The sequence below is a fragment of the Nerophis lumbriciformis genome, linkage group LG10 (genome assembly GCF_033978685.3).
Source record: "Nerophis lumbriciformis linkage group LG10, RoL_Nlum_v2.1, whole genome shotgun sequence".
Lineage (NCBI taxonomy): Eukaryota > Metazoa > Chordata > Actinopteri > Syngnathiformes > Syngnathidae > Nerophis > Nerophis lumbriciformis.
This window is the reverse complement of record NC_084557.2, coordinates 22,263,446-22,281,189: the sequence shown is the minus strand read 5'-3', so window position 1 is coordinate 22,281,189 and position 17,744 is coordinate 22,263,446. Positions and strand designations below refer to the sequence as shown.

The 17,744-nt window shown below is 43.4% G+C and overlaps 1 protein-coding gene across 1 annotated transcript in view; it reads right to left on the bottom strand.

The window, feature by feature from the left end:
• Positions 1 to 17,744, bottom strand: part of LOC133612143 (SITS-binding protein) — an 89,206-nt gene that overhangs the window by 28,369 nt on the left and 43,093 nt on the right. Inside the window, exons 3-4 of the mRNA XM_061969310.1 lie at positions 17,363 to 17,570; positions 7,870 to 8,020 (exon numbers count right to left, since the gene is read on the bottom strand). Coding sequence (XP_061825294.1) covers positions 7,870 to 8,020; positions 17,363 to 17,570 — 359 coding nt within the window. The remainder of the gene's footprint in view (positions 1 to 7,869; positions 8,021 to 17,362; positions 17,571 to 17,744) is intronic.

Here is a 17,744-nt window from a genome sequence, read left to right as displayed (position 1 = left end):
GCTTTTATTTTTTCTTCATTTCCTGAGTGTCTCCCTGAGTGCTGCTTCCCCTCAGCTGTGGCTGATTGGCACCTGGCCACACCTGGTGTCAATCAGCCAGCTACTATTTAAACCTGCCTTCTCCTCCAGTCATGGCTGCTGGATCATTGTCGCTACTACCTGTCGTGTCGTTGTTTGCTGTATGCTGTCGTTAAGCTATTCCCTGGATCCTGACTCCTGTTCCTGCTTCCTGTTTTCTGGTTCGTGTTTTTCATTTTCTTATTTTTGAACATTAAAAACATGTTCTCTTGTACCAAGCCTGCTGCCATCTCTGCATCTTGGGGTTCGTCAACTACAAACTCTGACATAATGATCCAGCCTGTTAACACGTTCCCCGCGGAGATTTCCATGGCGGAGAGGCTTAACAAAGCATTAGAATTAATGGCTAAATTGAAGAGGAGTTCGGCCGCATTTCAAGCCCTCTCCCACCCATCCCTTTCGTCTGTGGGCCTGTCTGGGGACGTCTGGGATCCGTCCCTTGAGGGGGGGGCTAGGAGTGGCTGTGCAGCTGGGGAGGCACAGCTACTCCTCACCCCAGTGGGTCTGCAACAGACGGCGCCATCCTCTTCGGTGGACCAGCAGACGCCACCATGCAGTTCGGTGGGCCAGCAGACGCCACCATGCACTCCGGTGGGTCTGCAACCTACGACGCCACCATGCACTCCGGTGGGTCTGCAACCTACGACGCCACCATGTACTCCGGTGGGCCGGCAGACGCCACCATGAACTCCGGTGGGCCGGCAGACGCCACCATGCAGTCCGGTGGGCCAGCAGACGCCACCATGCACTCCGGTGGGTCTGCAACCTACGACGCCACCATGCACTCCGGTGGGTCTGCAACCTACGACGCCACCATGTACTCCGGTGGGCCGGCAGACGCCACCATGCACTCCGGTGGGCCGGCAGACGCCACCATGCAGTCCGGTGGGCCGGCAGACGCCACCATGCAGTCCGGTGGGCCGGCAGACGCCACCATGCAGTCCGGTGGGCCGGCAGACGCCACCATGCAGTCCAGTGGGCCGGCAGACGCCACCATGCACTCCGGTGGGTCTACACCCAACGGCGCTACCATCCTCCTCTCCGGTGGGCCAGCAGCAGACGGCGCCACCATCCTCCTCTCCGGTGGGCCAGCAGCAGACGGCGCCACCATCCTCCTCTCCGGTGGGCCAGCAGCAGACGGCGCCACCATCCTCCTCTCCGGTGGGCCAGCAGCAGAGGGCGCCACCATCCTCCTCTCCGGTGGGCCAGCAGCAGAGGGCGCCACCATCCTCCTCTCCGGTGGGCCAGCAGCAGAGGGCGCCACCATCCTCTTCTCCGGTGGGCCAGCAGCAGAGGGCGCCACCATCCTCTTCTCCGGTGGGCCAGCAGCAGAGGGCGCCACCATCCTCCTCTCCGGTGAGCCAACAGACGCCGCCACCATGCACTCCGGTGGGCCAGCAGAGGGCGCCACCGCCATCTTCTCCGGTGGGCCAGCAGAGGGCGCTACCGCCATCTTCTCCGGTGGGCCAGCAGAGGGCGCCACCGCCATCTTCTCCGGTGGGCCAGCAGAGGGCGCCACCATCGTCTCCGGTGGGTCCTCCCATGCCGGCGGTCGAGCCGCCTCGCCAATTGCGGCGGCGTTCAACTCGCCGTCGCCACCTAACTCTTCCCCGCTGGGTGCGGGGACACTTGGCCTGGTGGCCCACCTCCTTGTCCTCCCTCCACCCTCCCGTGACTTTGGACTGTTTTTTGGGGGGGGTGTTCCTAGAACGTCTGGTATCCGTTATAGGAAGGGGGGCTACTGTCAGGCTTGTCCCTGACAGTTTGACTATGTTTTAGTTTTTTCTCTGTTTGTCTTAGTTTCCTGTCAGCGCTTTTATTTTTTCTTCATTTCCTGAGTGTCTCCCTGAGTGCTGCTTCCCCTCAGCTGTGGCTGATTGGCACCTGGCCACACCTGGTGTCAATCAGCCAGCTACTATTTAAACCTGCCTTCTCCTCCAGTCATGGCTGCTGGATCATTGTCGCTACTACCTGTCGTGTCGTTGTTTGCTGTATGCTGTCGTTAAGCTATTCCCTGGATCCTGACTCCTGTTCCTGCTTCCTGTTTTCTGGTTCGTGTTTTTCATTTTCTTATTTTTGAACATTAAAAACATGTTCTCTTGTACCAAGCCTGCTGCCATCTCTGCATCTTGGGGTTCGTCAACTACAAACTCTGACAAATAGAAATAATAGAGAATTATGTTTTTTTTTTAAATAGTTTTACTGCTGCGTACACTACTACCACAGATAAATTAGTGTGTGCTTACTGTATGTAATAGTATGACTTCACCACTGAACATCTCATAGTGATCTCTTTCGGCAATTGGCGCCACTTAACCTACATTTTGGGGGGGTTACTGTCAGAATAATTGTATCTAAGTTATCACAAAACTTTGTGTTGCCATGAGTTCCCGGCGAGAAGACAAAAGCTGTCGTTGATCCTACCAAGAAGAAGGCTTGTAAAACTCCACTGTGTAGGATAGTAAGCAACATGAAGGTGTTCTGTTTCTTTGATGTATTGTAATCACAGAAAGATTTTGTTTTGACCCGAGAACTACAAAGCGGAGAGAAAGCAGGATTTGCCCACGTTCCAGGCACCTCTTTTTTTTTTTAACTCTTTTACGACCTTTTCTTTGAACCAACCTTTTCTTTGAACTGTTTTGCAATCAAAGCCGATGGCTGTTTACGACCCCCATCCCTTTAGAAACAGCTGTTGCCATGTAATCAGGTAAAGTCCAAATAAAAGAGCCCTAAAAAGAGAGCGTACAATCTTTCGGCAGAGCGTAGTGACACTGTACAAGGGTACAGATGTACGCGTTTCTCCTCACTGAGCCAAATGTAATTCTGTGTCTGTCTGATTCCTTGCTTCTTGTCTTTAATAGATGTCATCAATGTTTGAACCTGACAGCTACGTTTATCTTTGTAAAGTTGTGCAAGTTTTTGTGGCGTTTCAGCATCTTTTGACACAAGACTTATCCCGGATTTTTGACTTTTACATTATCATTCCATTCACTTTCACCGCCGTGTTTACAAATGCTTCCCTCCTCGACGGCTGCACATCCGGGTACTAAACACTTTATACGTTTCCATCCACCGGCTTCAAGCATGCATTCAATTGATCGTTCAGGAGACACAAATCGTTGAACTTTTACTTACACATCTTATGCAAGTCATTTGGCTTTGCTGTGGGCTTTCGTTAAGTTTTCTCCGCCGCTATGCTAACTAAGCTGTCAACACACAGCTGCGCGCGCACAACAATAGCCGGTGGTGTTTGATCACTTCTGACCAGGCAGCAAGTTAGTTCCGCTGTGTAGTTACGTGATAGCGTCCTCAAAAATCGAAACATTTCAAAGCGAGACTGAAGTTTATGCATGTTTTAAATAAAAGTAACGTCAATAGATTTTTAAGACCTTTCAAAATCGTATTTCAGACTTTTTATAAGATTTTAGGATAATTTCAGACATTTTAAGGCCTTAAATTCAAGAGACCTCGCGGGTATAAAAACCTAACCCAAACTAACATACATTTGATAGTATGAGACATGCATATTAAATAACAAAATAATAAAAAATCAAACATTATTTAGTGTGAAGATTTTAGACTAAACAAAAGAAAGACATCACAAATGGAAACACATAAGTGTGTCTATAATGCGTCCTGCAAATCGGTAGCAATGACAAGAGTTGGTAATAAATTGCCAGTTACCAGGTAAGCTAACAGCCGGCTTAGCTTCTTCTTTTTTCTGACAATCGGGGTAAGTTGTGGCACATTGCTGCCTCCATTCAATCGTGCCAGATTTGGGATTTGAGGGACCTTGATTCCTGCTTGACAGATTGTGATGGGCTGAGTTGACCTCTAAACACTATGACAACAAAACCAGAATCTATCTAACGCCGAGGGGCCCATACTTTTGTCTTCAAGAGCCAAAGTGAAAATGTGCCAATGGGCCACAGGCCAATGACAGCAGTTTTAAGCGTATAGCAACACCACGAGCGACGAGTTTGTTTGTTCTACTTTGATGGATAGAATTATGACATGGGTAACTTTTGTTTAGTATTTATCAACATGTCCCTTGTAGTAGTGTCAGTTACAGTGACGTGCAGTCAGGGGAGGCAGGTGAGGCGTGGCCTCACGTGCCATCATGGAAAGAAAAAAAAAGTAAAAAGAAAAAAAAAATTGTTATATGTATCCAGTGATTATACTATAAAGTTATTTTCCAATTAACTTCACCAGTTTTATATTATTTTTATTAAAAATTTTCACATTTGCCGTTCAAATACTGAGAAGAGACTTGCGGTGAGTCAGCAGCCAGTTGAGGCACGTCACTGCGTTGAGCCTCAACATGGATTGCGCAATGACTCGGCTAACTGCTGGCCTGCTGTGCAGTGAGACCGTATTGCTATATGAATTATATTATACATTTCCATAGTTTAGTTAGCTGAGGTATATAATGTACAGTGTATTTTGTCAACAACTGTATGTGTGTAAAGTATTTCTTGTGCTGAGCAATCATAAAACGGCTGCGAAGACGCACTGTGAGGCTCGCAGTAATCCCGCCTCATGGTGGTAGAGGGCGCAAGTGATCCCAGGGATCATTCTTGCGACTACAAAGCTGCAGAATAAGTGACAACAAGCAGCAACGTTTATTTTTTCCTCTTGCCTGGACTATTAACATGGAGGATTACATATCTAAAATAAAACCGTTTTCTAAACTGGACTTTCAATCAAAGCAGGAGGTAATACTTAAAGGAAGATCTCCATTGAGACAGAGAGAATTTTAAAACTGAAGAAAGATAAGGAAGACTTCTATAAACAAGCTATCAATGCTTTTGTTCAAAAGGAGCTGCGCATGGACTTCATTTATAAGTAAAGGTAAGACCATAATAACGTTTTTTTTTAATTGAATGTGCTTTTTTGTGTGCTATAGTTTGTATGTGTAAAGTTAAAGTTAAGTTAAAGTACCAATGATTGTCACACACACACTAGGTGTGGTGAAATTTGTCCTCTGCATTTGACCCATCCCCTTGCTCACCCCCTGGGAGGTGAGGGGAGCAGTGGGCAGCAGCGGCGCCGTGCCCGGGAATAATTTTTGGTGATTTAACCCCCAATTCCAACCCTTGATGCTGAGTGCCAAGCAGGGAAGAATGCTGGTATGAGCTTTTAAACATAACCCGTTAACTGCTGCCAATCAAATGGTGAATAAGATACTCTTTAGGGTTCATATGTTTGTAAATCTGACTGTGATGAAGTCAGTGCCTCACCAGCCATGAACCTCACCGCACGTCACTGGTCAGTTAGCTTTAGCAACATTGTGGCCTCCACCATTCAAAAGCCCATTGAAATATTTGCTAATTTAGCGTTGCCTTCATGGTGACATGTTTTTAGGCCATATTTCTAAAATGACACAACTATTTTAGTTTTTTGTAGCCAAACCTTTTCAACAAAGATATAGTGTCTAAAAACATTAGTTTTTCACCATTTGCTGTTTACTTTTTCAATTAATCTCAAAGTGTCCTAGCAGTTTTGAATTGGCATCTCTATTGATATCAAACATTTTTATTTCCTTTGGAACTGGTTTCCTTTCTCTGGTCTGATGAGACAAAGATTGAACTCTTGGACGTGAATGCCAGGCATCATGTTTGGAGGAAACCAGGCACCGCTCATCTCCACCATGCTGTGGTGGCAGCATCATGCTGTGGGGTGATTCAGCGGCAGGAACGAGGAGACTTAGCCTTGTCGTGGTTTACCTCTTATCTTACTGACAGGATGCAGTGCGTCTCCCATAACAATGAGACCTCGGACTATGTTAAGGTAACGTGCGGAGTTCCTCAGGGTTTGGTTCTTAGCCCTGCACTCTTTAGTAATTACATGCTGCCACTAGGCGACATCACACGCAAATACGGTGCTAGCTTTCACTGTTATGCTGATGACACCCAACTCTACATGCCCCTAAAGCTGACCAACACGCTGGATTGTAGTCAGCTGGAGGCGTGTCTTAATGAAATCAAACAATGGATGTCCGCTAACTTCTTGCAACTCAACGTCAAGAAAATGGAAATGCTGATTATCGGTCCTGCTAGACACCGACATTTATTTAATAATACCACCTTAACATTTGACAACCAAACAATTACGCAAGGCGACTCGGTAAAGAATCTGGGTATTATCTTCGACCCAACTCTCTCGTTTGAGTCACACATTAAGAGTGTTACTAAAACGGCCTTCTTTCATCTCTGTAATATCGCTAAAATTCGTTCTATTTTGTCCACTAGCGACGCTGAGATCATTATTCATGCGTTTGTTACGTCTCGTCTCGATTACTGTAACCTATTATTTTCGGGTCTCCCTATGTCTAGCATTAAAAGATTACAGTTGGTACAAAATCCGGCTGCTAGACTTTTGACAAGAACAAGAAAGTTTGATCATATTACGCCTATACTGGCTCACCTGCACTGGCTTCCTGTGCACTTAAGATGCGACTTTAAGGTTTTACTACTTATATATAAAATACTACACGGTCTAGCTCCAGCCTATCGATTGTGTTGTACCATATGTCCCGGCAAGAAATCTGCGTTCGAAGAACTCCGGCTTATTAGTGATTCCCAGAGCCCAAAACAAGTCTGCGGGCTATAGAGCGTTTTCTATTCGGGCTCCAGTACAATGGAATGCCCTCCCGGTAACAATTAGAGATGCTACCTCAGTAGAAGCATTTAAGTCCCATCTTAAGTTGATCTTCCGTTTCTTTTCCTTTCTCCTCTGCTCCCCCCTATCCCTTGTGGAGGGGGAGACACACAGTTGCGGTGGCCATGGATGAAGTGCTGGCTGTCCAGAGTCGGGAGCCGGGGTGGACCGCTCGCCTGTGCATCGGTTGGGAACATCTCTGCGCTGCTGACCCGTCTCCGCTCGGCATGATTTCCTGCTGGCCCCACTATGGACTGAACTCTTACTATTATGTTGGATCCACTACGTACTGGACTCTCACAATATTATGTCAGACCCACTTGACATCCATTGCATTCGGTCTCCCCTAGAGGGGGGGTTACCCACATATGCGGTCTTCTCCAAGGTTTCTCATAGTCATTCACATCGACGTCCCACTGGGGTGAGTTTTTCCTTGCCCTTATGTGGGCTCTGTACCGAGGATGTCGTTGTGGCTTGTGCAGCCCTTTGAGACACTTGTGATTTAGGGCTATATAAATAAACATTGATTGAATGATTGATTGAGACTAGTCAGGATAGAGGAAAAGATGACTGCATAAATGTACAGAGACATCCTGGATGAAAACCTGCTCCAGAGAACTATTGAACTTAAACTGGGGCGACGGTTAATCTTTCGGCAGAACAACAACCCTAAGAAGACTGCCACAATATCAAAGGGATGGTTGCGGAACAACTCTGTAAATGTCCTTGAGTGGCCCAGCCAGAGCCCAGACTTGAATTCTCTGAAGAGATCTGAATATGGTCGCGCACCGACGCTTCCCATCCAACCTAATGGAGCTTTAGACGTGCTTTAAAGAGGAATGGACGAAACTGCCCAAAGATAGGTGTGCCAAGCTTGTGGCATTGTATTCAAAAAGACTTGAGGCTGTAATTGCTGCTAAAGGTCAATCAACAAAGTATTTATCAAAAGCTTTTAATACTTATGTTCAAGTGAAAGCTCTGAAAAAACATTTTTTTTCACATTGTCATTATGGAGAATTGTGTCTATTTTCAGCACAAAAATGAATTTATTCCATTTCGGAAAAAGGTCATAACATAACAAAATGTGCATACTTTCCAGGTGCACTGCAGGTCACACTATAGAGGACATACCATTTCAGAGAGGAGGTTGGTGGAATGTTCATTGAGGCTGATGATTCCTTCCCCGAGCTGGTGTCTTCTAAGACGGTTAGAGAAGGTTCTCAGTTCCCTCTCCACCTTCTGTCCCGAATCCACATTGCTGAGTAGCTTCCAGAATGGCAGCCTGAGTCACACAGAGGGGATATCACATAAAGATGTGCAATGGATCTACATGAATTCATTGGAATTTCTTCATGAAGTCAACTTAAAAGTTAAAGAAAACATATCTTGCTGTTCAGTGTCAACTATAGAGGTGTATTTATTTTATTCTAGATCAACTCGACGTCCATTGCACCGGTCGCCAAGATTTCTCATTGTCCCATTGGGTTGAGTTGTGTAGTTGGATCAAAAGAGACGTCGGACACGCTTTGCTGAACCAAAACTTGCTTTATTACAAGCGAGCGTTATTTAAACAGGTCTGCAGTACCCGGAGGAATCTTAGTCAAAAAAGGGAGGATTCCCTGCCTTGGAGAAGCCAAGCCATCAGTTTATATCTTCCTTCTTTGTCTGTCTGGGTGTGCGCTAAGTCTAAACAGCACCACCTGACCATAAAAGGAGATGTTCGTGTGTGAGGGTCTGGAAAACAACTGCTTTAAGTCATAACTTAAAAGGTTGGCGTTTGAACTAGACAGGTAGTCTCTTCTCAAGGATGTGGCTATCCATTTTGCATTCCGAAGTCCCAATTAGGGCCACCTTCCTACGAGAAGTGATCCAATTCACCTGCGAATATCAAAATAAGGGGCCTTATCTTATCATGTGCTCAAAGTGAAATACCATTATTTACTCAAACCTGAAGGTTTGCTTTCTCCAAGATGAATATGAACATGGGGCGGTATAGCTCGGTTGGTAGAGCGGCCGTGCCAGCAACTTGAGGGTTGCAGGTTCGATCCCCGCTTCCGCCATCCTAGTCACTGCCGTTGTGTCCTTGGGCAAGACACTTTACCCACCTGCCCCCAGTGTCACCCACACTGGTTTAAATGTAACTTAGATATTGTGTTTCACAATGTAAAGCGCGTTGAGTCACTTGAGAAAAAGCGCTATATAAATGTAATTCACTTCACTTCACAACATTCACCATATGTAGAACATAATATGAGTTAATTAATACACTTCACAACAATTAGAACAGTAATTAAAAATATTTAGATAATATACATTTCCTTTGAGGCAGCACAGTGGAACAGGGGTTAGTGCATGTGCCTCACAATACGAAGGTTCTGAGTAGTCCTGAGTTCAATCCTGGGCTCGGGATTTTTCTGTGTGGAGTTTGCATGTTCTCCCCTTGACTGCGTGGGTTCCTTCCGGGTACTCCCGCTTCTTCCCACTTACAAAGACATGCACCTGGGGATAGGTTGATTGGCAACACTAAATTGGCCCTAGTGTGTGAATGTGAGTGTGAATGTTGTCTGTCTATCTGTGTTGGCCCTGCGATGAGGTGGCGACTTGTCCAGGGTGTACACCGCCTTCCGCCTGAATGCAGCTGAGATAGGCTCCAACACCCCCCAAAAGGGACAAGCAGTAGAAAATGGATGGATGGATAGATACATTTCCTTTGAACATATTTTTCTGTTTGAGTCAGATAAGGGGTTGGTCCACCTGCCTGAGTCATAATGGCATCCCTGTCTGTTCCTCATCTTTCATGAACCAGCAATTAGTCTGATAACTAAGGACTAGACAAAATAAAACACCACAATTGTCTCATTTTCAGTTTTGGCAAGTCAGCCTTGGCTGTGGTACACTATGTGCTCTATTAAGTAAGAGTCTAGATCGGGGTGTCCAATCTTTTTGACTGGGGCCTTATTTTGAGTTTGTTAATGTTTTTCCATGATTAATGTTGAGTTCATGTCCTGCACACTTATTTTGTAGTTCCACTTCCTTTTTGAGTGTCCTGCAGTAGCTTTATTTTGTCTCCCAGCACACCTGTTTTGAGTTTGGTCTCGCTATTTGAGTCCAGCTGGTGCTGTGGTTTTTGTCGGGAGATAGTTATCTGTATGGATGCTGTTGAACGCCGGCCCCTTTTCTGAAGCTTCCAAGTAAGTTTGTTTCATTAGTGTTTGTTTGGCGCACACCTGGCTGCACATGTGGCTTAGTGTTTTTGTCTTTGTTTGTATTAAATATCTTGTACCTGCACGCTGTCTCCTGCTACCTTCTGCATCTTGAATCACAATCTTCGCTATCATGCGATCCGAGCGTCACAGGGGGTCCGAATTGGGTTAAATTTGGGCCGGGGGCCGAAAACCGACTGCACGCAAAGTAACTATATATACAGTACAGGTCAAAGGTTTGGACAAAACTTTCTCCTCATTCAATGCGTTTTCTTTATTTTCATGACTATTTACATTGTAGATTGTCACTGAAGGCATCACAACTATGAATGAACACATGTGGAGTTATGTACTTAACAAAAAAAGGTTAAATAACTGAAAACACGTTTTATATTCGAGTTTCTTCAAAATAGCCACCCTTTGCTCTTATTACTGCTTTGCACACTCTTGGCATTCTCTCGATGAGCTTCAAGAGGTAGTCACCTGAAATGGTTTTCACTTCGCAGGTGTGCTTGAGAGGGACAAGCGGTAGGAAATGGATGGATGGATATTAAGGTTGTACCGATACCAATATTTTGTTACCAAAATGTATTTACATAGTTCTCGATACTTTTCAAAATAAAGGGCACCACAAAAAAAAATCAGTATTGGCTTTATTCGAACAGAAAATCTATTGATAATTAATTATTTGTTTCTTATTGCAATGAAAGAAGAATTTTGGCATTAAATAAGGTAGTGAATTTACAGGACAACTTATTTTCCGGCATTAATTAAGCAAACAAAGGCTCTTATTTTGGCTGCTGATGTATGCAGTAACATTTTGTGTCATTTCTATTATTTTGTCAAAATTATGAGGGACAAGCGGTAGAAAATGGATTATTAATCTACTTGTTTATTTACTGGTAAAATCTGGGTACTTTAACATGTTCTATCTTAACTTCTGTTAAAATGTAATAAGCACATATTCTTTTGTTGTTTGATACGTTACATAAGTTTTGAGTGATACTACAAATTTGGGTGTTGATCTGATACCAAGTACCGTAGTTAAAGCATACTTGCCAACCTAGAGACCTCCAAATTCGGGAGATTTGGGGGGGGGGTGTTTGAGGATGGGCGGGGTCGCGCTGCCGGGGGTCGGGGTTAAGGGGGAGGAGTATATTTTTAGCTCAAATTCACTTAAATTCAAGTATTTCTTATATATGTTTACAACTCTGGTAATGGGTACACCTGCACAAATGTACTTCAAAATGTAACAATCAAAATAAATCTGACTGTTTTTTTGTTTACGAGGGCATGCATATATAATATGCATTAGTTTGACCATTTAAAATCAACGATAATAATGCTTAGAAATAGCATAAAAATACCCCAAAAACTTGGAAAAACGCGATTCATAGCGTTACTTTTTGGTGTAACCATCATGAGCGTTCTGTTCAGGTATATTTATTTTATATTTTGATAAATCATCATATTTATGTATTACTAAATTTAAATAGGTATTGATCAATCTTTAAGCTGTGTCTATTTGATTTCAGTTTGCTTTTGACATCTTATTTAGAATTGTAGTTGAAACTTTTACAACCCTGTGTTGCGCTCATGATGGCGTAACCAAACTAGATTTAATTTAATGATCTCATTTTGAATATTTATTCCCTTTTTTACATTTAGTATATTTAAATACACTGTGTTTTATGTTTTTCTTTTTCTTTTTGGAACATGTACTATACATATAATACAATAAAGTCCCATATAAAATTATGTTTCTAGCAATACTTTAATTTTGCCTTTGAAAAGTAACACTCCAATGTCCATTAGTGGAGCTGTACACACACACACATACATATATATATATATATATATATATATATATATATATATATATATATATATATATATATATATATATAAATAAAATAAATACTTGACTTTCAGTGAATTCTAGCTACCGGTATATATATATATATATGTATATATATATATGTATTTTATTATATACATATAAATAAAATAAATACTTGAATTTCAGTGTTCATTTATTTACACATATACACACACACATAACACTTCTCTCTACTCATTGTTTTATTTGAAAGTGCAATGCTTTGCAGCCAGTAGCATAGCCTTTGAAGGAGCATAGGTATGTGCAGTGTAATATTCTGGGTTGGAGTCAATAACCAGGCGAGGTGACGAAGTTACGTCTCTTTAGTTCATACTTCAGAACCGACTCCCACACTTGCCGTCAGGGTGCGCAATACAACGTAAACCGTTGGCCAACCAAAAAGTAACCACAGAACACTATACGGTATAGTGTTCTGTGCTTACTTTTTGGTTGGCCAAGCGGAAGTGACGAGAGGCTGTCCTCACTCAGGGCCGCACGGACCTGGAGGGGGCGTGCCTTAAGTCCGGCTGGAAATCGGGAGAATAGTTGTCCCGGGAGATTTTCAGGAGAGGCACTGAAATTCGGGAGTCTCCCGGAAAATTCGGGAGGGTTGGCAAGTAAGAGTTAAAGGGTCATACATTGGTCATAATTAAAGTTCTCCTGACTTTATCAACAATAAAAAAGACAAAAGATTTAGTGCTAACAAAAAAAATATAGACGTAATAATTGTAGTTTCGACTATGTACGGCTGTTGTTCTCGGTATCGTTACAATCGATGTCTGGATTAACCCAGCCACGGCATTAATTTACATTCAGGACCGCTAGCTTGCTGTTAATGGTTAGCTATTGTATCCTCCGACGGTGTGTAATGAAGGATGTTTAGCTATTCATCGAACCTGCAGGGAGGATACTTGTAAGAAACATTGTTTATTTGTTGTCATGGCGCCGAGGATTAGTGATTTAGAAGTAGCTAAAACACTAGCGACTGCGGATGGAAACTTTAACGTTTTTAAGCCATTCTCTCTATTCTATCTCCACACTGTTTCTGCTTGTAAGTACTTAGTGCCACAGGTGGGGCTGTTTAAACAGCATGATTATTGCACAGGTGTGCATTAGGCTGCTTTATTGGGCTATGGGTGGGTCAGAAAAGCAGTAAGTATCTGGTGTGACCACCATTTCTCTAACACAGTGCAACACATCTCCTTCGCATTGAGTTGATCATGTTGTTGATTGTGGCCTGTGGAATGTTTGTTCCACTCCTCTTCAATGGCTGTGCCAAGTTGCTGGATATTGGCAGGAACTGGAACACGCTGTCATATACGCCGATCCACAGCATCCCAAGCATGCTCAGTGGGTGACATGTCCGGTGAGTATGCTGGCCGTGCAAGAACTGGAATGTTTTCAGCTTCCAGGAATTGTGTGCAGAGCCTTGCAACATGGGGCCGTGCATTGTCGTGCTGCAACATGAGGTGATGGTCTTGGGTGACAGGCACAACAATAGGCCTCAGGATCTCGTTGCGGTATCTCTGAGCATTCGAAATTTTAATTAAAATGCACCTGCGTTCCTTGTCCATAAGATACGCCTGCCCATACCATAATGGGCTACTCAATTCACAACATCAACATCAATAAATCGCTGTCCCACACAACGCCACGCACGCTGTCTGCCATTTGCCCTGAACAGTGAAAACTGGGATTCATCCATGAAGAGAACATCTCTCCAACGTTCCAGACGCCATCAAATGTGAACATTTGCCCGCTCATTCAGCCAAATCTTGGCTGAATGAGCATGTATCAGACACCTTGATCTCCTTAGACGCATCCTCGCTCATCCAGGCAGACTGGACACTGGCCGAGAGTTAGAGGGCGGCCGAAGGTGGAGTAGGCTCTCTTGGTTGCTTTGCTGGGTCTGCTCCTGTCTCTGGTAGAGATGTCCGATAATATCGGCAGGCCGATATTATGTTTTGTTTTTTTGATTGATTGAAACTTTTATTAGTAGATTGCACAGTGAAGTACATATTCCGTACAATTGACCACTAAATGGTAACACCCGAATAAGTTTTTCAACTTGTTTAAGTCGGGGTCCACTTAAATTGATTCATGATACAGATGTATACTATTTTCATAATACAGTCATCACACAAGATAATCATCAGAGTATATAAATGGAATTATTTACATTATTTACAATCCGGGGTGTGGGATATGGAGGGGGGGGGGGGGGGGGGGGGTTAAGTTTGGTTGGAATCAACACTTCAGTCATCAACAATTGCATCATCAGAGAAATTGACATTGGAACAGTGTAGGTCTGACTTGGTACATATGTACAGCAAGTATTGGACACAGAGAGAGAGATCAGAAATTATAAGAAAAAGTGACTACATTTGATTGTTTACATTTGATTATTTACAATCCGAGGAGGTATGATGAGGAAGGGAGGGTGTTAGTTTAGGGTTGAAGTTGCCTGGAGGTGTTCTTTTAGTGCGGTTTTGAAGGAGGATAGAGATGCCCTTTCTTTTACACCTGTTGGGAGTGCATTCCACATTGATGTGGCATAGAAAGAGAATGAGTTAAGACCTTTGTTAGATCAGAATCTGGGTTTAACGTGGTTTGTGGAGCTCCCCCTGGTGTTGTGGTTATGGCGGTCATTTACGTTAAGGAAGTAGTTTGACATGTACGTCGGTATCAGGGAGGTGTAGCGGATTTTATAGACAAGGCTCAGTGCAAGTTGTTTTACTCTGTCCTCCACCCTTAGCCAGCCCACTTTGGAGAAGTGGGTAGGAGTGAGGTGTGATCTGGGGTGGAGGTCTAGAAGTAATCTGACTAGCTTGTTCTGGGATGTTTGGAGTCTAGATATGAGGGTTTTGGAGGTGCCAGGGTACCAGGAGGTGCATGCGTAATCGAAAAAGGGTTGAACGAGAGTTCCCACCAGAATCTTCATGGTGCTTTTGTTGACCAGAGAGGAGAATCTATAGAGAAATCTCGTTCGTTGGTTGACCTTTTTGATTACCTTGGTTGCCATTTTATCACAGGAAAGATTAGCCTCTAGAATGGAACCTAGGTAGGTTATATCCTTTACACACTGATGTCAGTTTTTGATGCAGTACCGCCTTAGGGATCGAAGGTCACGTGCATTCAATGTTGCGTGCAGCGATTTCTCCAGATTCTCGGAACCTTTTGATGATATTACGGACCGTAGATGGGGAAATCCCTAAATTCCTTGCAATTGCTCGTTGAGAAATGTTCTTAAACTGTTGGACAGTTTGCTCGCGCATTTGTTCACAAAGTGGTGACCCTCGCCCCATCCTTGTTTGTAAATGAGTCTTTCATGGAAGCTGCTTTTATACCCAATCATGGCACCCACCTGTTCCCAATTAATTCCCCTGTGGGATGTTCCAAATAAGTGATGAGCATTCCTCAACTTTCTCAGTCTGTTTTGCCACTTGTGCCAGCTTTTTTAAAACATGTTGCAGGCATGGAATTCCAAATGAGCTAATATTTGCAAAAAATAACAAAGTTTACCAGATCGAAATTAAATATCTTGTCTTTGCAGTCTATTCAATTGAATATAGGTTGAATGCAAATCATTGTATTTTGTTTTTATTTACGATTTACACAAAGTGCCAATTTCACTGGTTTTGGGTTTTGTATATATACAGAATATATATCCTGTTAGTAACATACATACATACATATAGATACATACATACATATGTGTTCCTTGTGTTAATAATGATGTTGTCATATGTAACAGATTTTAAAAATTACATCTGCATATCCAGTTAGTGCCTCATATTCATCATGAATATTTGCAAACATTTAACAAAACTTCAGAATAAAAGTCTAGAAATGTACCGTTAAAAATGTCCACTTCTTTGCAGCCCGACATTTAAAAAATGTTTTTTTCGTTTTCATGCTGGCCAAAAATTAACTGGATATGGTAGTAATCTACAAAATTTGTGCATTTTGAAACCTGACTGTATGAAAGTGAAATAGTCTCCGGGAACAGATTGTCTTCTGGCTTTTAACTTTCACTCCCTTACTTAAGTGATAGTAATCAATCCCATTAACGTTGAGGAACTCCTTATGCCAGGGAAATTAAACTAAAGTGTTTTGCAGGCCACATTTCCAGAAAACTAATGATCAGGAGGCCGGACTTCTTTCACGAGTCATCTTATTTTGCATGTTCCGGAGAACCAGCATCTACTATAGTAGCTATTCGCTGTTGAACTATTTATTTTGTCAGTGTTACACAGTTTTTAAGGACCTTGTTACGGTACCGGGGCATGAATATGCCGGAAGTCGTCTTTCCAAGATGCGGCGGAACGACAGGAAACAGCTTGCAGGTAAGAAAGTTGATTTATTGTCCATAAATCACCACAAAAATATGATGTGCGGTGCCCACGGCATGGAAAACAACAATGGCTTCGCCAAAAGGCTGCAAGTCAAAAACACTAGGAGCAGGAACAAGAACGTAACGTGTTGCATGAGAGCAAACAAAAGCACTAGACCGAGTGAGGCGAGAGGAAGGAATAAATAACTCTCTGATTAGTGCCCGGGAACAGGTGAGCGTCCCGATCACTAATCAGAGGCAGGTGAAAATAATCAGCACCCATGACAACCCAGAAAAACAAAACAGGGGTGCTGAAAACATAACTTAAACAAGTGAAGCAAAACCTAAATAAACTATGATCCGGGCAACGGATCATGACAGACCTTCTGCAAAAATGTGAGTGTCTCACAATTTTTTTTAGCTAAACTCATGGGCCACACCATTTGAATAGCCCAAATGATGAAAAAGAGAGGACCTAAAATAGAACCTTGAGGAACACCACCTGTATAACTGAAGTACCGTATTTTTCGGAGTATAAATCGCACCAGAGTATAAGGCGCACTTGCCGAAAATGCATAATAAAGAAGGAAAAAAACGTATACAAGTCGCACTGGAGCCCGGCCAAACTATGAAAAAAAACTGCGACTTATAGTCCGAAAAATACGGTAGTTGAACAAATGACTGCGGACTGTATCTGATGTAAACAAGCTACAGCGACTCCTTAATTACATAAATCACATTACAAAACAATTATTAACTGCCAGAAAGGAGAGTACTTAATAAGGTGCCTTGAGGAACGCCTCAGTTTTGGACTCAGCATCAAGGGTTGGAATTGGGGATTAAATCACCAAAATGAATCCCGAGAGCGGCCACCGCTGCTGCTCACTGCTCCCATCACCTCTCAGGAGGTGGAACATGGGGATGGGTCAAATGCAGAGGTTAATTTCACCACACCTAGTGTGTGTGTGAGACTTATCTTTTTACGTTTTTAACTTAAATCACAAGTTTGGTTAAAATATCAATGCAAAGAAATGTGTTCATAGTGGACCAAGTTCCGACAGGAGCACTTTCGTGTTTTTTGGAATTTGCTGCAAACATTTATGTCTCCCAAGTTTTAAACTGAAGCCGGAGGCCATTATGGTGTCATCCCTGAGCCAGATTCGGCTGCCAGTTGAATGGCCCCGCCTTTTGCCTTACAAAAGCACTTACCACAGAGCACTCATGTTGGGTATCTCCCGATTGAGCTGGGAGAGCTGCTGCACTGCTTCCTGGTGAGCTGCCTTCACATTGTTGGCCACACAAACAGTGTACTGCAGCGGGAGGAGATCCATACTGGGCAGTGACTGCAGGCAAAATTGTTGTCTGCTGTCCATCCCCAGCTGCAGAGGGAGGTCAGGAGACACCAGCAGGGCAACACCTGCATGAAGGAACAGTCAAGAGTTAACATTGTTACGTGATGTTACACAATAACATCAGCAGCATCATTCCAACAACACGGACATATTCTAAGAACTCAGAGTCGACGGCGTGCAAATGGGTGGATGACCTTAATATGTGCTGAGGAAAAGTAAATAGATCAATTGCCAAATCA